We start from the raw sequence: 24,801 nt of genomic DNA on the forward strand, positions 1-24,801 counted from the left end.
TCGAGTCCAAGTCACATGACTCGAGTCCACACCTCTGGTAAGTATACTGATGATGCTATGTAGTTTATACTTTAGTTTGTTATGCAGTTTATACTTTAGTTTTTTACGTGGTTGTTTAGTAACTGCAGCTACATACTATTAACATTCCTTTCCTTTGTTAATGCTTCCCCCCTCCCCCCCCCCCCTTTGATGCTGCTAATCCTGCATAATGCACGGGCATAGTATTGATTTGGAACTTCCCCCGCCCACCTCCTACGCATTTTCCATATGCTGAATTCCTCTTGATATGCAAATTATTTTGTTTAGGCACTCTTCTTCCCACCTCCCCCCCCCTCTAACCCAGCTTAAATATACGCTCCAAGCTTGGTGGTGTTTCATTCTTCGCCTGAGGACGGCTGCTTGCGTTGTGGCCGAAACGTCGTGAGAATTGTTTTATTATGTTTTATTTTTATTATTTTATTACTTCCCTTCTACGTGACTTTACCGAAAGAACCAAGAAGATGAATCCCTGCAGTCACGAAAGCTTTAAATCGAAATTTAAACTCACCACCGCACGTAATTCTACATCCACAAAGTGAAATACTGGAATGTGAAAGTTAATAATGGTAATAATTTAGCACATTTGCTGCTCGCTTCATGTTATAACGCAGGACTTTCACAAAGTCGCTATGCTGATGTAGTGACATATGACGTCACTACTGTACCGGCTCTGTATACACATGACGTCACTGCCATGTTGGGTCTGTATGCGTGACGTCACTGCCTGTTCGGTTTGGAGGCTGTTGATGGGTGCCACGGGGGTGGTGTCAGGCCATGGCACTCCGAGTGACCCCGGCTGGACACGTGACCTAATCCAAGAGGGGGCCTGGGGGACCCTGGGGGTCACATGGTTAGGGAGTGGAGCCTTCTCGTGGGTTCGAGAAGGGGGGCGTGGTCAGGGTGTGGCCGGCCACGCTGGAGAGGCTTATAAGCGGACTCAGCGCGCAGAGCGGGGCTGTTGGTGCCTGGGATGAAGCCATCGTATGAAAACTGAAGAGAGAAGCCTCCAGTCATCGTGGCCAAGCAGAAGCGCTCCTGGCTTGGCCACGCCAAGTAGTGCCCGAGTGTTAGTGAGAGTAGGACGGTGGTCACCACCTTATGTGTGGGGTGTGTTGCAGTTGTGTTAAATAAATAGTGTTGCCTCCACATAAGTGTAAGTGCCTCTATCGAACCATTACACTTCTACAAACGGGATATAGCCAGTAGTGAACAATCTTGCGGTGTGGAAAATCTCAATTAGGTACCTTCGGGACGATTTGACTAAGGTTGACCACGACGCCAGGCACACAATAGCCTCTTCTTTAACAAATAAAACTGGGAGGTCTTTAAGGAAATAACCAGGGAATCCTGCTATGTTACTGATAAGACTATTGACATACGTTTGGAAATAGTTATTGCTAAACAGCGCATTACAGGCAAAGGTTTTGTGGGCGTTTGTGCATATCAGCCTTGGGTCAGGTTCAGATCCGTTTGTTGTGGAGAGTAGTCTTTTGGCCTTTCCAGTTGGCAATTCAGTTAGGCCAAGAAAAATCCTCGCTTCAAGGCCAACATGTGACATTTTACATTGCTTATATATTTCTTAATTTTACACTTGATAGCCTAGCTTATCTTTTCACAAATGACTTTTAAATGTTGAGTTTGTGCCATTTGCAATTTCTGTCCCGATCAAATGTATATGCTGCAGTTTAGATACAGCAATTATAGAACTTTCAGGGGTTTCAAAATGTGCATTTATATACATTTCTTCAGCGCTTGTTACATATTTAATTTTAGGAATCTATTCCCTCAAGCTTATGATAATTATTTTATGGGCAAGTCTATTTGTGTATTTTGTCTTTTACAGTACACTAACGCGTTGGAACCAGTGCTTGACGCTCTCATTTAATTGATGACAAATCAAGTGTGATTTGTAACGGGTAGTTGGAATTATATGCGTAACGTTATCGTTACCCTGCATGCATGCACACACTTGTTTTCAACAACGACATCAACACAGGTATCGGTAAATGTAAGTGAACGTAACCACGTGGAAGCTTCGAAAGGCCATGATTTTATTTAATTTAAAAAATGTATGTCCCACTTTGTGTGTGTGTATATATATTAATAGGGGATCGATTGTGTAGCGGTTAGCGCGCTGCGTTACAAACCCTGTGACCAGAGTTCGATTCCCGCTCACGGCCAAAACAAATGACGATTATCTGAATCGGTCTTGGGCCTCCCTTCGGTCGACTCAGCCTAAAATGAGTACCTGGTGCGTTGTGTTAGCGACGCCACTGGGGATACAAAGGTCGGGCATCGTGCTGGCCACACCTTGTTGTACCATTCCAGCCTTCATAGGTGCTCGCTAACAGCACTTGCCCCTACAGTATGTTAAATGCTATATGGGGAATATTTGTCTTTATATATTAGAGCAACACTTTCCAATTGCGGTACGGTATTTAAGTTATCGATTATTATTTAAGTACAGTATTTGATTGCTTTGCCAATTTACGGTTCGATTACTCGACTATAATCGGAACAGGAGGTGATGGGCGTTGACTTGGTGACAATTTGCATAATCGGCTGGGTCACGCGAGCAGTGGCTTGTAAGGGGGTTTCCTGCCTTCGGGAGACAGGACGTTGGGACCACTGCCATTTTTTAAAGGGGCCCAAGTAATCAACTCTTATGAGTGATCAGTTTAAGTCGGGGTTGTGATCCTGGAAAACACGACTTAAACTGATTCGACGTTAACTGGTTAGCTATTTCCCATAACGAATAACTGAGATACAGGAGATACGTTCCAGCACTCCAATACTCTGTTTGTAAAGATTTAATAAAATCTCAAACCATACAATTTAGTGAGGAAGAAGACGTATGATAATCACCCAGGAATGTCTGTCCTTAACGCTCGTGGCGTCACTTCACATTGACCAGCCCCCCTCATTAATAATCATGAACAGGTTAGTTCTCCACATGGACCCGCCCCTCATTAATAATCATGAGCAGGAGACGTTACTCCACATCCAACAGCCTCCCTCAATAATCATGAACCAGTGACGTCCTCCAAATGGACACCCCCCGGCCAATTAATATTTATTAGCGGGTGACGTCACTCCACATGGGGGGCGTGGCGTCTCCTCCCCCCTCAGCGTCAACTTATAACCCTCACTACAAAGGCAGAACCCTCACGTCACGCGATCTCCGTAACTATTTTGAGTAAGTAAAAAGGACATGATGTACAAGGGATTATAACCTTTAAATGAAATAAGTCTGTGTCACCGCGGCCTTACAAATTGCACACAAATGGATGCAATGAATCTCACGTCGCGGTCTGCTTCCTGCTTGCAAGTTTCAGATTTAATGCAATACACCCGTCCTTGGGCAAAAGGCTAGTAACACTATACATAGGAAAGTAAGTACAAGACATGGTCACACACATATATTATACAATATAAGACAATAGGTACACATAGTTTCATATGGACATGACATAGGGTATATATGCTCGCATTTACATGAGGGGCGACATGGCTTGAGTGAGTCGAGGTAGATGGAGAGTAGTCACAGTTACATATCCAGTAATTACTGAAGTGGCAATAAGTAATCCAGGTATGTTTTGAAAGGTGGCGGCAGACATGGGCGAATGACAACAATAAATTACGCAGCAGAGTACCAACTTCACTGCTCACAGCAGGAGTAAGCAGGCGCAGAACAAAAACACTTGGTAGTGAGAGATCGAGCAACTTACAAGTGACAGTAAATAGTTTTGACGACGATGGAAAACTGATCAATGGGCTTAAACTGGTAACAATGTCCCCCTATTTGCCAACGACGACATTAAAATGATAATTTACAAACTGATACGAATTAAACTGGTCATTTCCAGTACAATAAAGTACAATTATTCGTCAACAAATGTACTTCATTGCCGAATCATGGTTGCTCTAAAACAGGACTCACAAATGCAGTGTATTATATTTGATTCATTACTAATATCTGTACCGTATAACATCTCTACTGTTGCAGGACACCCATTAAATAAAGCCGAACGACTTATTGGGCCCTTCCTGTTGAAATAAATATATTTATCATGGTTTCAATCCAAAGTAGCACGTTAACTTCCTGCGTTTGAATATTCTAGCAAACAAAACTGTAAAGAACAAGGCGGGTTGTTTATGTTCAATGTAGCTTAGCTGTAACAACACACATTCTGTCAATATTGTTTTCAGTTTCCTGAAATTTTCCCTTATGAGATTATTGATTTAGTTTTTTTTCCCAAATGTTAGGTAATTTTTAGAATTGGGCTGGGATATTGGCCGGAACATCTTTTCCTATACATTTGTGAATCATGCCAGGTGTTTAATGTGGACACAGAAAGACACAAAAAGCGAGAGCTTTTTTTACAGTAAAACTTGTTTTTTGTTAAGTTACATTTTTCCACCTTTCAAAGCTCCCAACTGCTCCCATGCCAAGTGGTCACATGGAAGATAGGGGTACCCCAGGTTCTGAACCCAGATTGCTGTGACTTGGTCCCCCTTTTCAGTAACCGTCACCACCATTTCCACTGCAGACCAAACCCGGACGTATTTCTCGGTTGGCCTCCTATGTCTGTCTAAACTGTGCAGTGACCTGTGTAATAAAGTTCAACACGATGCCGGTACAGGAGCTCAGAACAAATAAATTGCTGCAACTGAAACACGGGCCAATTCCTTAACTATCCAGGTTAATTCTCGATAGTGGACCTTGCCAGTAGATGGTAAAGAAATCTAGTCCCAAATTGAGTTGCACACGTGAGAAATTTGAACTTTGACCTCGTACAGGGCAAAAAATTACTTTGAAATAAAATCCGTGCCCATTTTCTGTGAAATCGCCACCATGTAATGTTAACAAATGCCTCTGGTTCGACCTTGCATAATTCCAAATACCATCCAGGAATAAAAAAAAAACCCCAGCGCTGTAGTGCGTCACATGGTACAAGTGTAGTGACTGTGATTGTCACTGTGGTGTCGGGCTTACGAAGCCACGGCGGATAATGTGTTGGCATTATGTGTAGCCCGCTTACCGGGCGTAGTACCAGCCCTAGCGGGGCTTGGGTGAGCGCTGGTTAGCGCGGAGGCACCACGTACAGTGTGTGGTGCGGACTTCCGGTGAGGGAGCGAGGGGGAGTGTCAGCCAGCCAGGGTTACGTTGGGGCATGATAAGCTGGTTGACCTGCCGACATGTGACCGGATGATATTGGAGGGGGGGCACCGGTGGACGGGAGCCGCTGGTCGGTCACGTGGTATAAAAGAGCTCTCAGAGAGCCTTCGGGAAAGAGCTCGAGAGATCTAGAAGGTGGGCGGGGCGAGGGGCGGAGCCAGCCCCAACCTAGGCCGATTTAACGGGGACCCGTGAGGGGCTCGGGGTTTTTCGTGTTGCTGGTGATGAAGTTTCACGCCAGGTAAAAGAAGCCTCTAGCCACATAGTCCGGGACTCGGCTTGTGGTCTGGGCCGGGATAGCAAACCGTGTCTAGTTCTGCTGTAGCGTGGCTAGATGAGCATTCAACACCCAAGTGTAGGTTGTGTTATGTTATGTTGAGTTATTGAATAAATAGTGTTGCTCCCAAGACAACGTCTGCAACTCAGTTGGACTCACTACACAAGTGACAGCAATATGCGCTCTTTACAGCACCGAATTACACCATACAGCAGCAGAAATGCAGTGCACTACATAGCACAAATTACAGTACAATAAACACACTATTGTAAAGTATTTGCAATAGAGGCAGTTTTTTTATTATGCGTCTGAACGTGTGCATTTAATTTTTTGGTCCCAAATGTTTTTGTTTGAATAAGTCTACGTAAAAAAGGCGTTTCGCGCTGACAATAAAATAATATATAACTGTTTGAAAATTATAAACGTCCGGATGGCAGTGGTAATGATTATCCATTGGACGACCGGCTTAGTGGCACAGGTCACGGACATCCTGGGTGAGGGGAGTAGAGAGTGGAGGTGGTGGTGGAGGAGGAGCTGCCGCACTTGTCAGTCGCGTTAATTGTGGGAAAACAACTGTCGTGTGTTGTTGAGGAGACGCGAACAAACAGAATGTTGTCACTACGACCATGTTTCAAGAGGCGTCGTCGCTTGATGTGTGAAGGACGAGCGTTTGATTCCCCGGATCAAGTTATTCATGGTATTGGGGTCAAGGGGTTGGGTTTTTTTGTTCATTGAAAATGTACTTTTAACTTGTAATTGGCATTTTAGTGATTGTCAGTTCCAAAAATAAAATCTTTGTTCATTATGAATAACCCGGTATCGTTTTCCTAACTATGCATCACTACAATATTTGTTGTTTCTCATGTAATACTGTTACCATGCTGTGTTTCACATTTATGGAATTATAATGAAATACGATTGCTTCTACCCCCCTCTCGCTCCTTTCAACCATCTCTGTTGTTGCCCACCGGGATTGTATTGAGGGACAAATATGTATTATTCACCACCCCCCAGTTATGCCAATTGGACTTGGGCGCAATGTCTGTCACGGGTTCTAAATCAGGCATCTGGGGATTTCGCAAAGGAATCTTCCACCATAAGAGAGCCATATATCTAGATTATAGTTTTATTATTATATATTTACAAAGCTATTTTAAAATATATATTTAAAGCTAATTTTATAGAACTGCTTTTTGTGTTGAGTATGTTGTCCTTCCCCGCACCTCCAATTAGCACGGTTGGGTATGTGCGGTGCAAAAGAAGTTCAACCATACATACATAAAAAGCTAAGCGGAATCCGGACTTTTAGGTCAATCCGTATGGGTGTGGCATGACCATAAGGTTGAAAAAGCTCGCTTTCGGCCATTGTAAACATTCAGTGTGTACGTTCCAGTTTGCAACTCGGAAGTGCTCATTGTTAAGGACGCTTATTGGTGAACCTGAGCCTGCAAGGGTGTGACGGTAGATGGTTGTGTATGAGGGGGCATTAACATAAAGATGCGTCTTATGTAAACCACAGGCCATGTTTTGCTTGTATCGTGATGACCCCACAGGGATTTTCGTTTCATCCCTAGAAATAAAAACTGCAGCACTGTGGATTCTCGCTGTTCCATGAAGACTTTCCCATGGGTGCCATATTGCAATTACGATTAAAGGTTTTTATTTTTTACATCTAATCAGTGTGCATCCTCAGGTATCTTGAGGCAGTAGAGATCCGCTTGCCCCCATGGGTATTTTAATTATAATTCGAGAAGAATAGTTGTGCTGTATTCATTATGAAGCGTAATCTGTTGCTACTTGCTCTGAACAAAACGCATCAATGTCATAGACACTTTCATATTGAAGCTTTGCCCTTTGCACTGCTCCGTTCATACGATGCTATTGATAGTCTTTTATTTAAAGATTGCAGCACACCCCAGCGGCCCCTTCACACTTATCTCCCAAGTCCAAGCTTCGGCAGCTGTGACCTGGTATGAGCCTCTGCCGTGTAGCTGTCGGGTGATAACGTGCCGTAAGATAATCATTCTGAGTGGATGTCTCTTGATCTGACGCGTTAGGCCCGTGTGTGGTTGTGTCTTTGTCCAGTTTTAATGACAAATCGCGTAAAACTGTGAACAATTGGCAAAACGTACCTAAAAGAACGTTTATGATTCTGAATATTGCCAATATTTACTCAACAAAAATAGCCAAACCTCAACAACAATAGTATCTGCACTTACAATCGATTCACGACAGTGTCACTGCTACTGTTACTGCCAGGATTGACATACTAAAAAACCCGCCTCTTGTCTAGATTCCAGGCCGCATCATGATGGAGACGTTTGCAGTCTTGTTGATATCTGTCTTTCGGCGTTGAGGCCTCCGTGAATGTGCCGCTCGGCCTCGGCTTGTCAACATAATTCGTGGCCATGAACATCAAGAGTCGGAGGAAATTAATACACCACTTGGTTGTTTGGTGGGTAATTGATATATTCAAAATCTGTTCACATACAGAGCTCCCAAAAGACCAAGCGCTTAAAAGCAACGATGCGCGGCAACCAACATTTCTGAGGGTATCCTTGCGAGAGCCATTTTATCCCGAAAACGTTAAATCGTATGTTCAAAGCCGTTTCCGCGCCAAAGATTCCGTGCAGAAAACGGCACAACTCAGGACCGTAAACATTTTACGTTATTAATAACCTTTACAGGTAATCATGCGTGAAGCTGTTCCACGATGTTTACATTTATGTAAGTTACACGTCAGGGTTAAGGTCCATGCTTTTCTCGGTTCTGTATGCACGTGTTCATTTTCGACTGGGTATCGTGACCAGCATAATCAAGAGGCCTTTTAAAGTGTGTAAACACATTCCTTTAATTTCCCCCCCATCTCCTTGAATAAAGTAACATTTATTAACATAATCAACGTAGATATGACGATAAAATAATGCAGCGCTATATACTCAAAAGACAGAACATGTGGTAAAGATGGTAAAAATTGTACGGTCACATAATCATGACACAGAATTATCATGTCACATTTAGTCTAGACTAATTATTTGGATGGGTCATAAGCACCTTATCAACCTTGCTCTTAACAATTGAGATATATATTGTTGCATTCCAAAAATCTATATAAACCATTAAGTTAATACTACACAATCTAAATATAGACATTGCATATGAAGAGATTCTTAAAAGATATATTTTTTGATAGTTTTATGGCACACCGGTATTATAATTGAAAATAAAATTGCTTGTGTATGCGTGTATTGTTAATAGAGTCACGGCTATGACAGGAGGCCATTGTATTATAGATAGTTTACTTTTTATGTTGCTATGATAAGGATTGACTCAACCAAACTCAAAGCAACCCGATTTGACAAAAACTATAGCCACGACAGCTCTCGTTTAGACTGTGCGCATCGTTCGATGTAAAGGTCTAAAGCTGCATGAACATAATCAACAAACCTGATACATTCAGTAATAGGTGAATGATTCAACCAGGCTGCACGCTGAGTGAAAGCCACCCTGCACGTTAGTCATGCAAGCTTTAACGGAGAAATACAATACTGGATGTCTCTAGCAATTTTATCGAGATGAGTAAAGGAGACATCGGTCTATCAGCTTGAGCTATGCTTTGATCACTCTTGTATATTGCAATGACCTTAGGTATTCTTATCTGAGGATACATCCATCAAGCCAAGGGACAAAATCATTAACCGTGTTGTGGCGGCTGTAATTGCTGATACAGCCAATTTCAAAAATAAAGACTCAATGTCACGAGGACCACAGGTGTATTAAGGTTTAATCATAATGGCAATGAAATGCCCATTTTTAAAACTACATTAAAATCTTGAATGCTCGAATTATGAACACGGTCCATTTTCTTGTTTTGTGGAAGGCCATTAAATTAGGATTCTGCTTGAAAAACACATTTGCAGAGCAAATTAAATATTTATCAAGTGGAACCAATTTGGCCTGCACGGGATTGAGCCACTCTCAGAGTTCAACCACATTTACAGCAGCAACTTTTCACACCAACCCGTATCCACAACCTTTCCCAAATAGGTAGTTTTCTTTGCGATGTTTTGGGGGGGGGATGAATGCGACGCCTTGGAATGTACAATCTTATGGTGGGCTTAGACGTGATCAAATTTGAAAATCACGTCTAAATATCAGCTGTTTATTTGGCACACATCCCACACCTAGGCCCGTATTACATTGGAGTAGAACTGAGTTATCCGAAACGGAATTGATGCAGTCATCCAAGCATTTTGTAAACCAAGGCCTCAATAAAAAACATTTAGAAATAATACAAAAAAATAACAAAAATTTAACAGCTGCATAATATTGCTTGTAGAAATTTACATAATGAAGAATATTGGCCTAAACGGTAATGTTGGTGTGATATATTCTTGCTTGGATATGTGGAATAATGTACAACTCGCCCCACAGTTCCCTGAAGGCCACAGAGATAGTTCCCTCACTGCTCGTGTTATTTTCAAGGACCCTGCGAGAGAGAGCCTCTTGTGATGTTCATTACAGCCTCACACACTCCCCTCGACACTAGCTAAATACATCATCTCATTTCACAGGATGCACTGCTGAATTTTAAATGATTCATCTCACCATTTTGCCAAAACATTACAGTTATGTAAAGAGGTCATTCTGAAGAGAAACATTGTCCATCCTGCAAGCAATCCACAGTCACAATTTGCATGAGCTCCTTTTCCCTTCTGTATGAAAATACCTTCCGGATTTCCTCACACGTCCTGCAGTACATATTCACTCTCTTTAATCTGCAATCTCTGCTTTGCCATGTGCATAGACGAATTCCTTCACGTGTCCATCTCTGTGTTTATTGTTTTACCCATAACGCTTAACACACTCCAAGCCTTCCTGTGCAGTTTTCTTTATTCGATCATAATTTTCCAAATCGTAAACTCATTTCATGAACGCTTTCTAACTAAGGTTGAAACATGGGAGTCATAATAACCCTTGTATAGATAATTCACATGATAAATTAGATGTTGGTATGAAGTTGTGTTTCTTATAGGGATTTACCCTTGAGAAAACCAGAGACATCGAGCCCAAATTTAACCCAACACGGCGATAAATCAGCGATCAAGGGTTATCCTTCTCGGCCAATGTTATGGCATCACACGCCATCTCCTGTGTGTTCTCCTGATGGCATCGTTCACGTTGGCGTAATTATGTTAGCTAATTAAATCCTTCCGAGACCAACGCATGTTCTAAAGCATTACCGAGTACATGCGTATGCGTGGTTTTTATTCGTTATTAATAGTATAATTACTCAATGCGCACTAATTGCTATTGGTAGTTGCGTTAAAATCACGGTAAAATATATTGTGTATACATTGCACTTGCACCAATTTGGGTTACAGCTGCTGTATAATGATTCATATCTGACCGCAATCGAACAGCCAAAGCTATTTTACAGGTTCTGTGTATTGTCCTCACTTACGTCTCGTCTCATGCTCGCAATGAATGTGATCAGGTCAGGAGAGATGCCTCCTGCAGTTACAACTTTAATGCAGGCCTGTCCAAATTTTCGGCGTAAGTGTCATTATTTTGTACGTTTCTGACGAGATCTAGACATCGTAAACTTCACAAACAAGATAAGTATTTAACATCTGGTATAGATTCATCCGAATCAAAAGTAAAAATGGCCATATTCGTGTTGAAAATGCAAACTAACAAGTCCATTACTCCACGGGCATGGGTTGCCTTGTTATAGATTGAACTGACCTAAGAAAAGTGACTTGTTTCGATACTGTGGAACAGAAACTAGAGCTGGGACAATTAGTCAATGAAAGTTACTGAATCGATAAAAACAATTCTAGGCTTCTGCTTTTTTTGTGGTCGATTAATCAGCCCCTCCTTTAAAAAAATGGTGGCTGCCACCACAGGCGACGTCCATTCTTAACCTCCCGTCCAGCGGCATGGGTGGGAAGAAATTGGAGGGTTTTTAAGCTGTTATTTCATTCTTATAATTAGTCGAATGGTTGAAATGATAATCGGTATAGATCATCGATTGCTTACATAATTGGACAGCCCAGTTTGAATTGAAATTAGTATTCAGTTATTCAGATTGCAGTAAAAATGAAAGCATTAAATACCAGTGCAAGCAGCAGCTTATGCTGTTATGAACCACTAGAGGACAGTGGTACAATATCAATGTAAAAAATAAAGAATGTGTTTCAAATTCATTGCGAATGTCCGAGAGAGCTGTCCAGCTAAACTAAAGCCATCGAACCCCACATTGTTCAGGTGTTGATTTTCCTTGTAACATTTAATTCTCCCAAAGCGCTCAGTCCCAGCTCTCATTAGCCTCTTTATTTCATCATTTTGTAATAAAGGACTTCGCCGACACACTGCTTGGTCTCTGTCACTCTTTATTCCCGTTAATGCTCGCACTCCCCTGGTCCCGACAGCGGACCAGCTGCTCCTCGCGCGCCCCGCACGCGCTCTCCCGTCAGTCACTCCGCTCCCCCGCTCCCGCACACCGCTGGCCCTACGGTGTGCTCAAAGCTCCTACAGCCATGTGGCTGATGGCGTGGATCCCCTCCGGCCACCCAACGTGGTCCAGCTTCGTGACTCTACCAACTGACCCGGAGCCCTTCCGGGATCCCACCTATATTCCTTTCACCACGTGATCCTGTCTCCTCCCTCTCACCACGCCCTTCACCGAACCTTCCAGATCCGGCCTCCGCATAGCGCCTTGCTGGCTCCACCTTTAGGTTCCGCCCCTGCTCACCTCGCATCCGATTGGACCCGAGGTGAGCGGCGGACCTTCACGTATGCCCCCATACTGGGCCCCGCCCCCCAATACCCTGGGCCGTATGATTGGCCCAGAGCCGAGCAGAGAACCCCGCTTACGCTCGCATTACAATTTGATCTTGAGTTGCATCCTGCTAAAATATGTTGCTCACTCGAAGTGAAGGACGTGGGCAGGTGCTCCAAATCGAGGGAAAACACATTTATTGTGGTAATCTGTAAAATGCAACAGCACGTATATCACACAGCAATATTCAACCGAGTCGCTATTAACCACGTGACTGGCATACAGGTCAGGTTACTCTAACATTTTCCCTTAAAACCATTCCACTACTGATAACCATCTTTGTCTTTAATCATAACCTTTACACTTCACTATCAGAATATTACTTTAATCCTAAACTGTATGTCTATCTATACCATCCAATTGATATCTTACACCCATCATCTACACTGTGTGTACAGTATACGGTACTGTACTTGTCACCATTGTACAACTTACTACCGTACATGTGTTCTATTCTTCATAGCATTGCAAGTAGTCATACTCTGGGTGCATGAGCATGGTTATAGAATAAACAGTATTAGGGTTAGAGAATTACCAGTATGAACTACAGTACGTAATCCTTCACAGTGTACAGTGCTAAACCGCCTTCTATTGAACATATCACAAACTACCAATTCACAGCCAAGCTTAAAGACTATACCATTTCTATAACTATCAAAAACAACATTTGGATCCTTTACCTGTAAAATCCAACAGCACGTGTCAGAAATTCTCAACAAAGGTCGCCATTAACCATGTGACTGGTGTACAGGTCAGGTTACTCAATAACCTTGTCCACACATGCATTGATGTACTGCACAGCATATAAGGACCTTCAAAAAACCACACTTTACTCCATTGCTTCACGATTAAATAATTAAAAGAGTTGTCTATTCCTAATGTGCCACACAAACATTTTCCAGTTAAATTAGATTTTGCACTAATGCCATTTTGATTGAATAAGAACAGATTTGTAAACCTTGTAATGGAGATCTTACCTTGATATTTATCAAAGTGATGACCATAAAACAGTTGCCGACTGTTTATTGACAGAGGAAAGCGGAAATAAATGACATGTGCAGTGGACACCTACTGTATATCTGTCCATGGATCCTGATGATGAACATAGAAACTTGTGTCGGAAATATTTTTGTTCGTGTTCCACTTCTCTATTATTTTTCTCAACGTCAAACACTTTAATGCAATGATGAGAAAGAAAATTATTCCTATATATATGTTTTGTTATAGACATCAAGAATAGTGACATTCAAAGGTTGGAGCAAATGCATATGGAAAGCATTGAATTTTGTCCTAGTTTTTAGAGCTGGCACCGAAACAAAGATATTTACATTAATAATTAATAATTATTTTATCCAGGAAAGCCATGATGAGACCATTTTTTTCCAGGAGGGTCCTGCATTGGTTTATTATTTTAAGATGTTTTCAGCCAATGAATGATGAGTGTTTATTATGCACGTGAGAGGGAAACCGGAGCACCCGGAGAAAAACCCCGCATGCGAGGGGGCAGCCACGCTATCTCTACAGATGGAAACACATGGCGATTGGCCAGCACTCGCTGTACCACCCTCTCCCGGCGAACCAGGGTATATGGCACCTCGATGCTCACGGGTAGAAGGGAGTTTCACAACATTTGTTGCGGCGATCCACCAACCCTCGCTGCTGCCCTCCACAGTGGTAGATAGCAGGCAGCCACATTGGTGGCCACCAGCGCCCGGCACTCAACGTGTTAAGTGTGAGCTGCGGACGTGCATTTACACAAATATAAGCTAATACAACAGTGCTGCAGAAAATCATTGTCTTTTGTGCATCCTGTGCAAATCACGTATATGCCAGGTTTCACTCGGATAGATTATTTCCCCCGAAAATCACTTTTAAAAGTTCAGCAAAGACATATTGGTTTAAAAGTGGCTCAGGGCACAAATGCTCCATGTCAGAGCATTGAGGTAGTGCCGGGTTTCTTTTTCCGTCCCTGTTACTCCATGCAACCTGTACCACTCCCGGTCTGCTGTCATCTGCACTGTGATGCCTACTTTATTGAGGGTTAGATCTGTGCAGCCGCCTACAATTTGCACCAAATTCGCAATCAGTCGGGGAATTTATCCGACGGCTTCAGAAATAAAAATTTGTACTTTTAGTCCCTTCGTTTAATTGGACTGTGAGGGCCGAAGTTCATATAACCTGGGGTGTTCACTCCGCTCAGACGTTTACGGTTGTGCTTTACAGCTCGCCGATTTGTTTTCGGGTTGTACCATATGTTGTACGCCACTCGGTTCCTGAAGAAGCTACCAGCACGGTGGAGTAAAACGTCAGACATCGTGCCGAATATCACGCAGTGTAACCCAAGAACACAAAAGAGAATTGCAGCGCGTTTTCACGTGGAGAGGAAGACTGGGGTGCAGCAAGCCGAATGGAGAGCTGCTCGGTGTTACGTAATAGGCCCTCTGAAGTGACCCTACGATAAGTTCTGTGCTGTCAATCTTTCATGGATCTTTCCTAACCTGATGTGATGCTGTGCTGGCTGTGAGTCCTTGGAGGACATCTCTCTCACCCAGTGACATGGCCTGGCACATGTGGGACAGTGCTTGGTGATTACATTAAAACGGATCTGTTCAGATTACGTATGGATCTTTTGAAATCACTTATGAAATATTGGGGTTGGGGAAGTTGCTCAGGGCCTAGTGCACTGCACTGTGAACCCCGCAAGCAGAATTAGATTCTCGTTCATGGCTAATATCAGTGGTAAGTAATATCTGAACCAGTCCTCGCCCCCCCAATCCGCACTGGTAAAGTATGGTCACTACATCTCTCTGGCCTCTATATCCCCGTGCTATAAAGAAGGGCCATTGCCAAAACATCGCCTATTATATAATTTGTCTTTTAAGGCCACTGTTGGTGATAGTGCTAGTGATAGTGCCAATGCACTATCACCAAATTATTTGTAGATCAAAAATGTTTTTTGCACCGTTCGTAGTCAACCGTGCTAATCGGAAGTGTGGGGGGGGGGGGGAAGGACAACAAACCTAACACAAAAGTCAATTCTAAAGAAATTCGCTTTCAATCTAGATTTAAAAGCGGATAGCTCCAAGTGGCTTCCTAATAGCGGAAAGAAAAGCGTTCCAGACGACTGCCGAAGCACATCGAAAGTGCACGATGCAATAACCGTTTTTGTTCGATGGCTCGCCGCTGCGAGGATGACCGGAGTTCGCGTGATAGTTTATGTTCCTTAACAAGATCACTGACAACACGCTGTCAGCCTTGATCCAGCAGTGTATTGAGAAGGGGCTGAAAATGATTCTTACTAAAATATTAAACTGGAATTTGGTAAAAACACGCATACATGTTTTAAATCGCAATGCAATCGTTCAAGGCAATCCTGGCTTGCACTCACATGTCTGGTTGAATTCATCATCCCATACAAATCATCTTGGGCACTGCTCTCCGTGTCTCTTCTTGTCGTCCCAGCGTGCCACTATGTGTCGCTAGCTGGGCTTTTGCGAAATTTGCTCCAGCACTATTGAGCAGTCTTGTGGTATACCTTCAAGCGTGTGCTTCCGCATCTTCTTTGGAGACTGCCCATAAAACGTATGTTTTAAAATTGGCGATATTCATAATTGTTAGCACTGGCTCCATTATATGCATATGTGTCATCCTTTAAAAATATATAATTTAATATTTTTATACACGATATGGCGGGTGTGCACAGCGCTGTGTTTGTGGGATTCTCTCTGGTATCGTAGCATGTATCGGCGTGAATGCATCTCCCGGTGTAAATGTACGCAATTGTCAATTGGTTGGTGAATGTCGTTGAAGAATCTGTATATTGACTTGACGAATGTGCTGAATATTTTGTATGTCATAAGGAGCCTTGGAACTGTCATTCTACAAAAGGTGTAATAGAAATATAATTTAGTAAAACTTGTTTTTGATGCATCTATTAAAGCGCTGCAAGGAAGCATGTATGTATATGCGGGAATGTGTATGCATGTGTGGGAATGGGTGTGTGTGTTCTCCCCGTGGTCACGTGCATTTTTCTCCAGGTCCTCCGGTTTTTCTCTCCACATTCAGAAACATCGTTTAGTATATTTGTTCCTATACATTTCCACGTGATAAGCCACTTCGTTGGGCGCTCATTTGTGGCCAGGTCGCTTCTAAATAAGATCTAAATATCTCAGTGGGCTTTAGTTGGTAATATAAAAATTGTTTCATGTAACGACCTGCCAGCGAACCTTCAACACTTCAGGTATCCTCAACGTGCACCTAGACTGGCACAAGCGCCGTGGTGACGTCACCGCCACTGAGTAGCGAATGCCGGTTGTTATGTGTGTGTGGACAGCTTGGCTGAAGGGGGCCACCTGGCTCTGGGCAACTGGGAGGGATGCGACTCTGGTGGGTGCTGAGCTGTGCGGTCACGTGGGCCGTCCTCGCCGTTCTGCTCCTCAGCAGGCTCCTGTCGATGAACCGGCCACCTTACCGGGGTACGCACCACACCGCCCGCCACCCGCTGACCACACTGGCTTACCCGTTCGCCTGCCCGCCCATCCGTCTTCTGTTTGTCTCCATGTCCTCCCAACGTGCTGTCCAAAGCAGATGTATTCACTTGGGATTTTTTCACATTTCAAGTGCCGTCACCTACCGCCGTTATCCTCAGAATACCCCCCCCCCCCACTCGTGGGGCGTATTGAACATTTTGGCTGTAGAGGTTACCAAGAGAAGATGTGCTCTTTGCCGCCCCCTCTAGTCGACTAAGTGGCCTTCCATTGCAGGGCCAGTGGCATCGCTGGCTTCTGTGTATTTAGCCGACCCCAATGGAGCTCTTCACTTCTCCAAGTGAGATTCTTATTTTCGGGTCAGGTATATTTTTCTAATGTATATAAAGGTCCAGTCCTACTATTGCCTGCTCACGCTCACTGCTGGCGGAAGGGCCTCCTCTAGATGGAGCTCCAGAGAGCCCCTCTGGAGACTATTTTGGCTAATTGTCAACTAGTCAGGCATCTTGGAAGAGGTGGGGGGTACCCACACTTTACCCCACCACACGCGACCTCCCGATCGACTTAACTATGGTGTAACAATTAATACTGCTGGGTGGACAGAGATGGGTGAGGTTTAAGAAACTTGATCATTGTTTCAACTGCCATGCCGGGAGGTCGATCGAATGAGTGACCTGTGGATTGCATGTACTAACCATTACACCATGGCAGTATCCCTCTTTAATAAAGCACTTCGACGACGATCTGTAGTTCGTGTTAGATATTGTCGCTCTGCTCCCGCACGCCGCTGGCAGACGGCGCGCAAGGAGACGCCTCCGGCCCGCCACGTGGCCCACCACGTGGCCGCTGGCATGCCAGAGGCGCGAAACGTGGTCCCGCCTCTAGACTCCACACACTGACCCCGAGCTGCTTCCTGCTTCCCCTTATAACCCTTCACCCACGTCACCAAGCCCCGCCTATAGCCACGCCCCCTCACAAACCTTCTGGATGGTTACCCACAAGAACCCTTGAGTTCCGCCCTTGAACTTGGCGCATCCATCTAATTGGCTGATGGCTGAACCGACGGAGCCTATCCCACCGATCGGCGACCGCCGGTGAACTCTCGTATTACACATCTATAGAAAGCATTCAATATCCAACTTACGTAAATTGTTTACATATCAGATCAACAATAATACTGTATGAATTAAGGCACTTCTACAATAGTGGAACACCGTTTTGTTTATTTTTTTTAACTTGGAGAGAGCTCAAAAGACCATCACCAAAATAACAAAATAATCTCGAAAAGTACAATGATGAGGAAATATAATATCGTGACTCAATGGATGGCAGGGTGGTGATGCAAGAGTAACACTTGTGCCTCATAGCACGAAGGGCTGGGTTCGATTCTCGACGCAGGAGTCTCCGGATTTGTCACGGAGGTGTCCACAGCTGCTTAGCCATCCCAGCAGACCACGAGGTCTGTGACGCCACCCTACTGCTAGGGTTGCCACCCATCCTGGTCCTCCCAGGATCATCCTCACTTGGCGTTATCTGTCCTGGGAAACCTGAAAATCCTCCAAGGACATATAAAAGTCCTTGTTGTACAATAAAACGCCACTCAAGACACTATATTTCCATGCAGTTCCATGAAAATGCATTTTCATCTTTTGAAGATACGTCCAATTTTTTTGCACGTCAAGAGGTGGCAACCCTACTTTACCCACCACGTGCGAAAGTGATCTCGTCACAGAGCAAAAACCATCACACGAACTCTGGTCATCCTCACAGCAGCGGCTTTTAGCTGGCCATCGAACAAAAATGGTCACCGCATCGCGCGCTTTCAGATGCACTTCCGTAGCCGTCTGGAATGCTCTTCCAATATTAGGAAGCCGCTGGAGCTATATGCGCATTTAAATCTAGATTGAAAACTAATTTCTTTCGAACTGCTTCTTAGTTTGCCACCACAAATCATTGGCTGTGAATGGTGGTGTGAAAGAGGTTCCACATAGAGTACATACATACGTACAAAAGTGTTGAGGGCAGTGGGTTTTTAGTGGCTGGAAAAGTATTGTCGGGCATTACTGTCATAAGACTCCGGTGTGCGTGCACAGCCTCACTTGGGCAATGGCCAGCATAGAGACGGGAGGCGCGCCGGCCAGGTCGTTGTGCTCCAGCAGTGTAGTTTGGCCGGTTTAGCATACGCAGGGCCGGCTCACGAGCCAGCACAGGCAAAACCGTCCGTCACCACTGAGCCAATGCGTTCATACGCGAGCCACCTGCAAACACAGCACAATATGCAAGGGTCTGTGGCCTGAAAAACTATTACAGGTTTGCTGTTTCCTGACTCGAATATAATTATTTGTAATGGCATAGCATATTTAAGTGTATCATATAAGCAGTATATCATGTTTAAACTGCATCCGTTTAACGTCTAGTTTCCTATCCTCAATCTTCTATTCTGCATTTTATCCCATCACAGCCGAAAATATCTGTCATTTTGATCCTTGTAATGGCTCAGCCTTACTCTGACATTTAAATGAAAATTGCATTGGTCACACTCAAGTTATATTTCCCCACTCCAAATATCTTAATTTCTCGCTCCGCAGGTAAAAACTCCGTTTGAAGTTGAGATGGCATTTGACATTTCCCTGTTCTGTCCCACAATCTGGCCCCACAAGTGTTCGCACCGCAATGCTTCGCTCGAATAAAACGACACTACATCTGGGCCTCCACTTGTCATCTCTCTCACATCGCGATCAGGTTTTTCGTTTCTCAGATCGCCTCTCCTGTTGGAAATAGTTGTGGACTCTTAGCATGAAGACTACCATTCACTCAAGGCAATATACTCTGATCTGTAACAATTACTTGACGCGTATTTGATTTGCATGCAATTGTAATTTATCGATATTTCTTTTTTTACTTTGCTTGCGCATTCGTGATCGACTGGACACATAAGAGTGCGCAATAACAAATGTTCTTATTTACTTGCGTTTTTTACTACATATTATTAAAGTTTTTCAAAGTGTTTTTACACGGTTGACAGGTGTTACTTTTAAGTTTTTATTTTATTCGCTCATTGTCTTGCATGGAATGTGTTGCTCTTCTGTAACATCGTACCCTGTAATTTATCTCTTTTCCAGCATTTTATATATCCTCCGAGGGCACCCTTATTGGGCCCACAACCTGTTATAAAAATGTGCACCCACCCAGCTCAACCATGGAATTGTTACTTTCACTCGTACATTGGTAGCATGATTTAGATTCATTGTGCATTCCTATAGCACAAAATGAAATTACAAAAACGGGTGCCACTATGGCGAGATGTTAACTACCTCGACTGGTATACAGGAGGTCGAGGGTTCGATCCTCGCCCTGACGTCTGTATATTTGAAGTTTGCATGTTATTTCTGTGGTCGCATGGATTTTTCTCCTGATTATTTGTTTTTTTAGAAACATGCGTTTAGAGTATTTGGCTGCTGTACATTTCCACGAGATAAGCCACTTTATTGAGCTATTGTTTGTGGCCCGGTCGCTTCTGAAAAAAGAGCCATATAGCTCAGTTAGCCTTTCCTGGTAACATAAAAAATAGTTTTAGGTTTAGATATAACATGAAAAAGGCACTACTGCGAAGATGCTGATGATGACTATCCCTCCTTCAGTGTTGACTCCATTTGGAGCCCACATGAACACCCAATTGCTTTCTTGTATATATTGCCACAAATGAACCACAATACCTCGCTGATCTCATCAAGGAGCATAAACCATCACGCAAACTATGGTCATCCACACAGCAGCAGCTTTTGGCTAGCCATCGAACAAAGACGTCTGAAATGATCTTCCTTCTGACAATGAAGCCACTAGAGCTATGCACTTTGAAATCTAGATTGCAAACTTATTACTTGAGGACTGCTTTTTGTGTTTAGTTTGTTGTCTTTCCCCGCACCTCTGATTAGCACGGTTGGCTATGTACGGTGGTGCGAAAGATTTACACTTCTGTTCAGAAACATATCATGGGGAGCACCATTTGCTTGTGTTCCAGCCAGTATTTCCATTTATAGACCCAGCTACACTGCGTTACTTGGCCAGTGTTTACAGTTGCGTGCAATTTAAGTGCTCGTTACGATGCAGGGACACATTAGGTTATAGAGTAGATTGAGGACTTGGTGTTGATCCACATTATCTGTGTCGGAGTGACAGCGATGGGAAGTAATAGCTATTCGGGTCTTGTGCTTGTAAACTTTTCACGTTGAATGCTGTTAAGTGCTATGCTTGATGTCTGCCTATGAAACATCGCATCGCCATCACGGTGCCAAGTTAGTGTCTTCAAATACATTGCTGTCTGAAAATGAGGCATGCAAATGAGCAGAATGTTAACGGAAAGGTGATTAGACTGGTCTACAATTTTTAGATGTCTGATTCAGAGAGTAAATTATGTATTTTGATGTGCTGAATTCAAATATGACGATGAAAACAACTGATTGGCTACTTCTTGGTTCTTTCGGTAAAGTCACGTAGAAGGGAAATAATAAAATAATACAAATTAAACATAATAAAATACAATTCTCACGACGTTTCGGCCACAACGCAAGCAGCCGTCCTCAGGTGAAGAACAAGACAGCGTCTTTCCGACAGACCTGTTCTTCACCTGAGGACGGCTGCTTGCGTTGTGGCCGAAACGTCGTGAGAATTGAATTTTATTACGTTTTATTTTTATTATTTTATTATTTCCCTTCTACGTGACTTTACCGAAAGAACCAAGAAGATGAATCCCTGCAGTCACGAAAGCTTTAAATCGAAATTTGATTGGCTACTGTTCCCAAGATATTTAAGTTTTTACATTTTACGTCTATGTATATTGTGTAGATAGAGTTTTACTCATAAATTGTAAACCTAGGTATTTTCATCTGTTTATGGTTGTTTTACATGCTAGCATGCACCTGTCCTGTTCATGTAACACTTTAAAAATCAGCAAAATGGTTATATAAATAAAATGTATTGTGAAACGAAAGGCAAAAAACGATTATGTATATATAAATACATCGTTTAGTCCATATTCAGTGTCTACTCAGCGCTTCTTGGCTTGTCTCTTGTATTCATTAAATGGAGCATCTCTTGTCACTATCCAGCAATAGGTCTGCAAGCATTGATGGGCTCCATTTGGCTTGATAGCACTTCTCCACTGTTGCAATGTCCTGGTGAATTCGCTCGCCATGCTCGTCGCTCACTGCTCCGCAGTTCGGTGGGAAAAAATCTAGATGAGTGCAAAAAATGTATCTTTAGTGACATGTTGCAACCAAGGCTTTTGTATACCTTAAATAGGTTTTCCACCAACTCCCTGTAGTTGTCTGCCTTGTTGTTTCCGAGAATATGTGTTGCCACTAACTGGAAGGATTTACATGCTGTCTTTTTCTTGCCACGCAGTGCACTGTCAAATGCATCATCTCGATGAAGTTCACGAATCTGAGGACCAATAAAGACACCTTCCCTTATCTTAGCTTCACTTAACCTTGGAAATTTTCCACGGAGGTACTTGCAAGCTGCTTGTGTTTTGTCCATGGTTTTGACAAAGTTCTTCATCAGACCCAGCTTGATGTGTAAGGATGGTAACAAAATATTCCTTGATTCAACAAGTGGTGGATGCTGAACACTTTCCCTCCCAGGCTCCAATGACTCAGAGTGGCCAATCTATCTTGGTGTAGTGGGAATATCTCGCGCGACTATCCCATTTGCAGAGAAAATAGCAGTACTTTGTGTATCAAGTCTGCAGACCAAACAAGAGAGCTACAACCTTCAAACCACCACAAAGCTGCCACTGATGTTGGTCATAGTTTATGCACCTCAAAAGTTGTTTCATGTTGTCATAGGTTTCCTTCATATGGACTGTGTGACCAATTGGAATTGATGGTAAAACATTGCCTTTATTCAGCAAACCAGCTTTAAGACTCATCTTCGATTAATCAATTAACAGTCTTCACTTATCTGGATCATGAACGATGTTGAGGGCTGCCATCACACCATCGATGTTATTGCAGGCTACAAGATCACTTTCCATGAAGAAGAATGAGACAAGATCCTTTTGACGGTGACGGAACATGGAAACTCTAACAACACCTGCCAGGAGATTCCACTGCTGCAGTCTAGAGCCCAACAGCTCTGCCTTAGTTCTAAATCCTGTTCACCTTGTGTTATGAAGTGTGGTTCAGAGCAGGAGGGTGGGAGAAAATCTGGGTCATGTGACCTTGATGGTTCAGGACCAGAAGTTTCATCCTCTTCCTCGTCTGACTCAAGTGAGAATGATTCTGGTGCATCAGGAACCGGCAGTCCTTCTCCGTGGGGTACTGGGCGTATAGCTGATTGAATGTTTGGATAATGCACAGTCCACTTTTTCTTCTTTGACACACCTTTTTCAACTGGAGGCGCCATGCAGAAATAACAATTGCTGATATGATCTGTTGGCTCTCTCCAAATAATTGGCACTGCAAAAGGCATAGATTTCCTTTTTGCTGTTCAATCGCTGGCGAAGATTTGTTCCACAAGTGCTGCAGCATATGTGTGGGGCCCACATCTTGTCCTGATTTCCAATTTTGCAGGCAAAATAGCGGTGATAGGCTTTCTTAACCATAGTGGTTATACTGCGCTTTTGTGATACAAAAGTCACTTCACCACAAACATAGCAGAAGTGATCTGCTTTGTTCACATAAGTACGAGGCATCTCTGCTCCCTTTGGCTAAATAGAAATGTGTCCCTTTGCAAAATCAAACACTTACAAATAAGAGAGCACGACACTGTATTATTTCTAGAGCTGATATTGGGCAATTTGTTCAGCAGAGAGATGCAAGCCTAGTTATGATTGCATCATCCATGACTTCTTGGAATAACATGGTAAAATTCATATCATGTACGATGCAATACCAAGTTCAGATTGCATCATTCATGGTTTTGCTAAAAAAACAAGTACTGTCCAAACCCAGTCATATATGTATTCATAGTTCGAGTCAAAGAGGTATTTTAGTAATTTCTGGTTTAATTTGAGATCCCTTCCCTTTATAACTCACTTATCCTTCGACATTCCCAAGTCAAGGGTCGTATATACTGGCCCAGTAGCATATCTTTAAAACTAGAGCCAATCAACAATTTTAAGCATAATTTTCATTTTCAGTGACCCAGAATTAGTAAGGTTGGTCTCCATTTATTTCGGAAACATTTTGGCTGAAGACCAGTGAATTATCGGCTGAAAAAGTGTCCTGCTCCGGGATGTTTGTTTGGTATTTTATTGGAATATATGTTTTATTAGTATAAGGCAGAAAAGCTTGTCTGTGACCAAATCACCCAGAATGCTCCCGATCTCGTCAGACTGCAGAAGTTAAGCAGGTTTGAGACTGGTAGGTACCTGGATGGGTGGCCACCATGCACGGCAGGTTGTTATCGGCTGCGTCACAATTAGGTCGGCAGCAGAGGGCAGTGCAGCAGCAGCTATTGTTGCTTTGTGCTTCTATACTCTCTGCATTCACCAACCCACACTGACCAGTGTGGTGAGGTATGGACAAACCAAGTTTCTATTAATTGTACAACATGGCGAGGCCCTCATCCAGCAGTGGATTAACAAAGGGCCGTGCACGTACACATACATAACTTATGTGCTTGACTGAATATGGGACTTGTGGTTTGGATACTCTTTGGTTCTTTCGGTAAAATCGCGTAGGTAGAAAAATTTAACAAAATAAAAATAATATATCACAACGTTTCGATCGCAACACAAGCGGCCATCCTCGGGCGTGATATATATTATTTCTATTTTGTTTAATTTTTCTACCTACGTGACTTTACCGAAGGAACCAAAGAGTATGGATTCCTGCAGTCACGAAAGCTTCAAATCAAGATTGTGATTTGGAGTTTGTGAGTTGGAATCTAATTTCAAGTGATGAATTAATATCTCGTTGTAAGCCTAGTGGATGTCACTGCGGCTATATTTACAGAGATCAGATCTTGGCAT

At 43.2% G+C, this 24,801-nt stretch overlaps 1 protein-coding gene across 5 annotated transcripts in view; it reads left to right on the forward strand.

The window, feature by feature from the left end:
- CHST10 (carbohydrate sulfotransferase 10) overlaps positions 1–24,801 on the forward strand; it is a 70,902-nt gene that overhangs the window by 33,517 nt on the left and 12,584 nt on the right. For all 5 annotated transcript variants that reach the window (XM_061563743.1, XM_061563745.1, XM_061563744.1 and 2 more), the window contains exon 2: positions 16,673–16,814. In XM_061563743.1, coding sequence (XP_061419727.1) covers positions 16,715–16,814 — 100 coding nt within the window. In that variant the 5' untranslated portion in view covers positions 16,673–16,714. The remainder of the gene's footprint in view (positions 1–16,672; positions 16,815–24,801) is intronic.

This window comes from Lethenteron reissneri, chromosome 32, assembly GCF_015708825.2.
Source record: "Lethenteron reissneri isolate LAM-NWPU_2019-01 chromosome 32, ASM1570882v1, whole genome shotgun sequence".
Taxonomy (NCBI): domain Eukaryota; kingdom Metazoa; phylum Chordata; class Hyperoartia; order Petromyzontiformes; family Petromyzontidae; genus Lethenteron; species Lethenteron reissneri.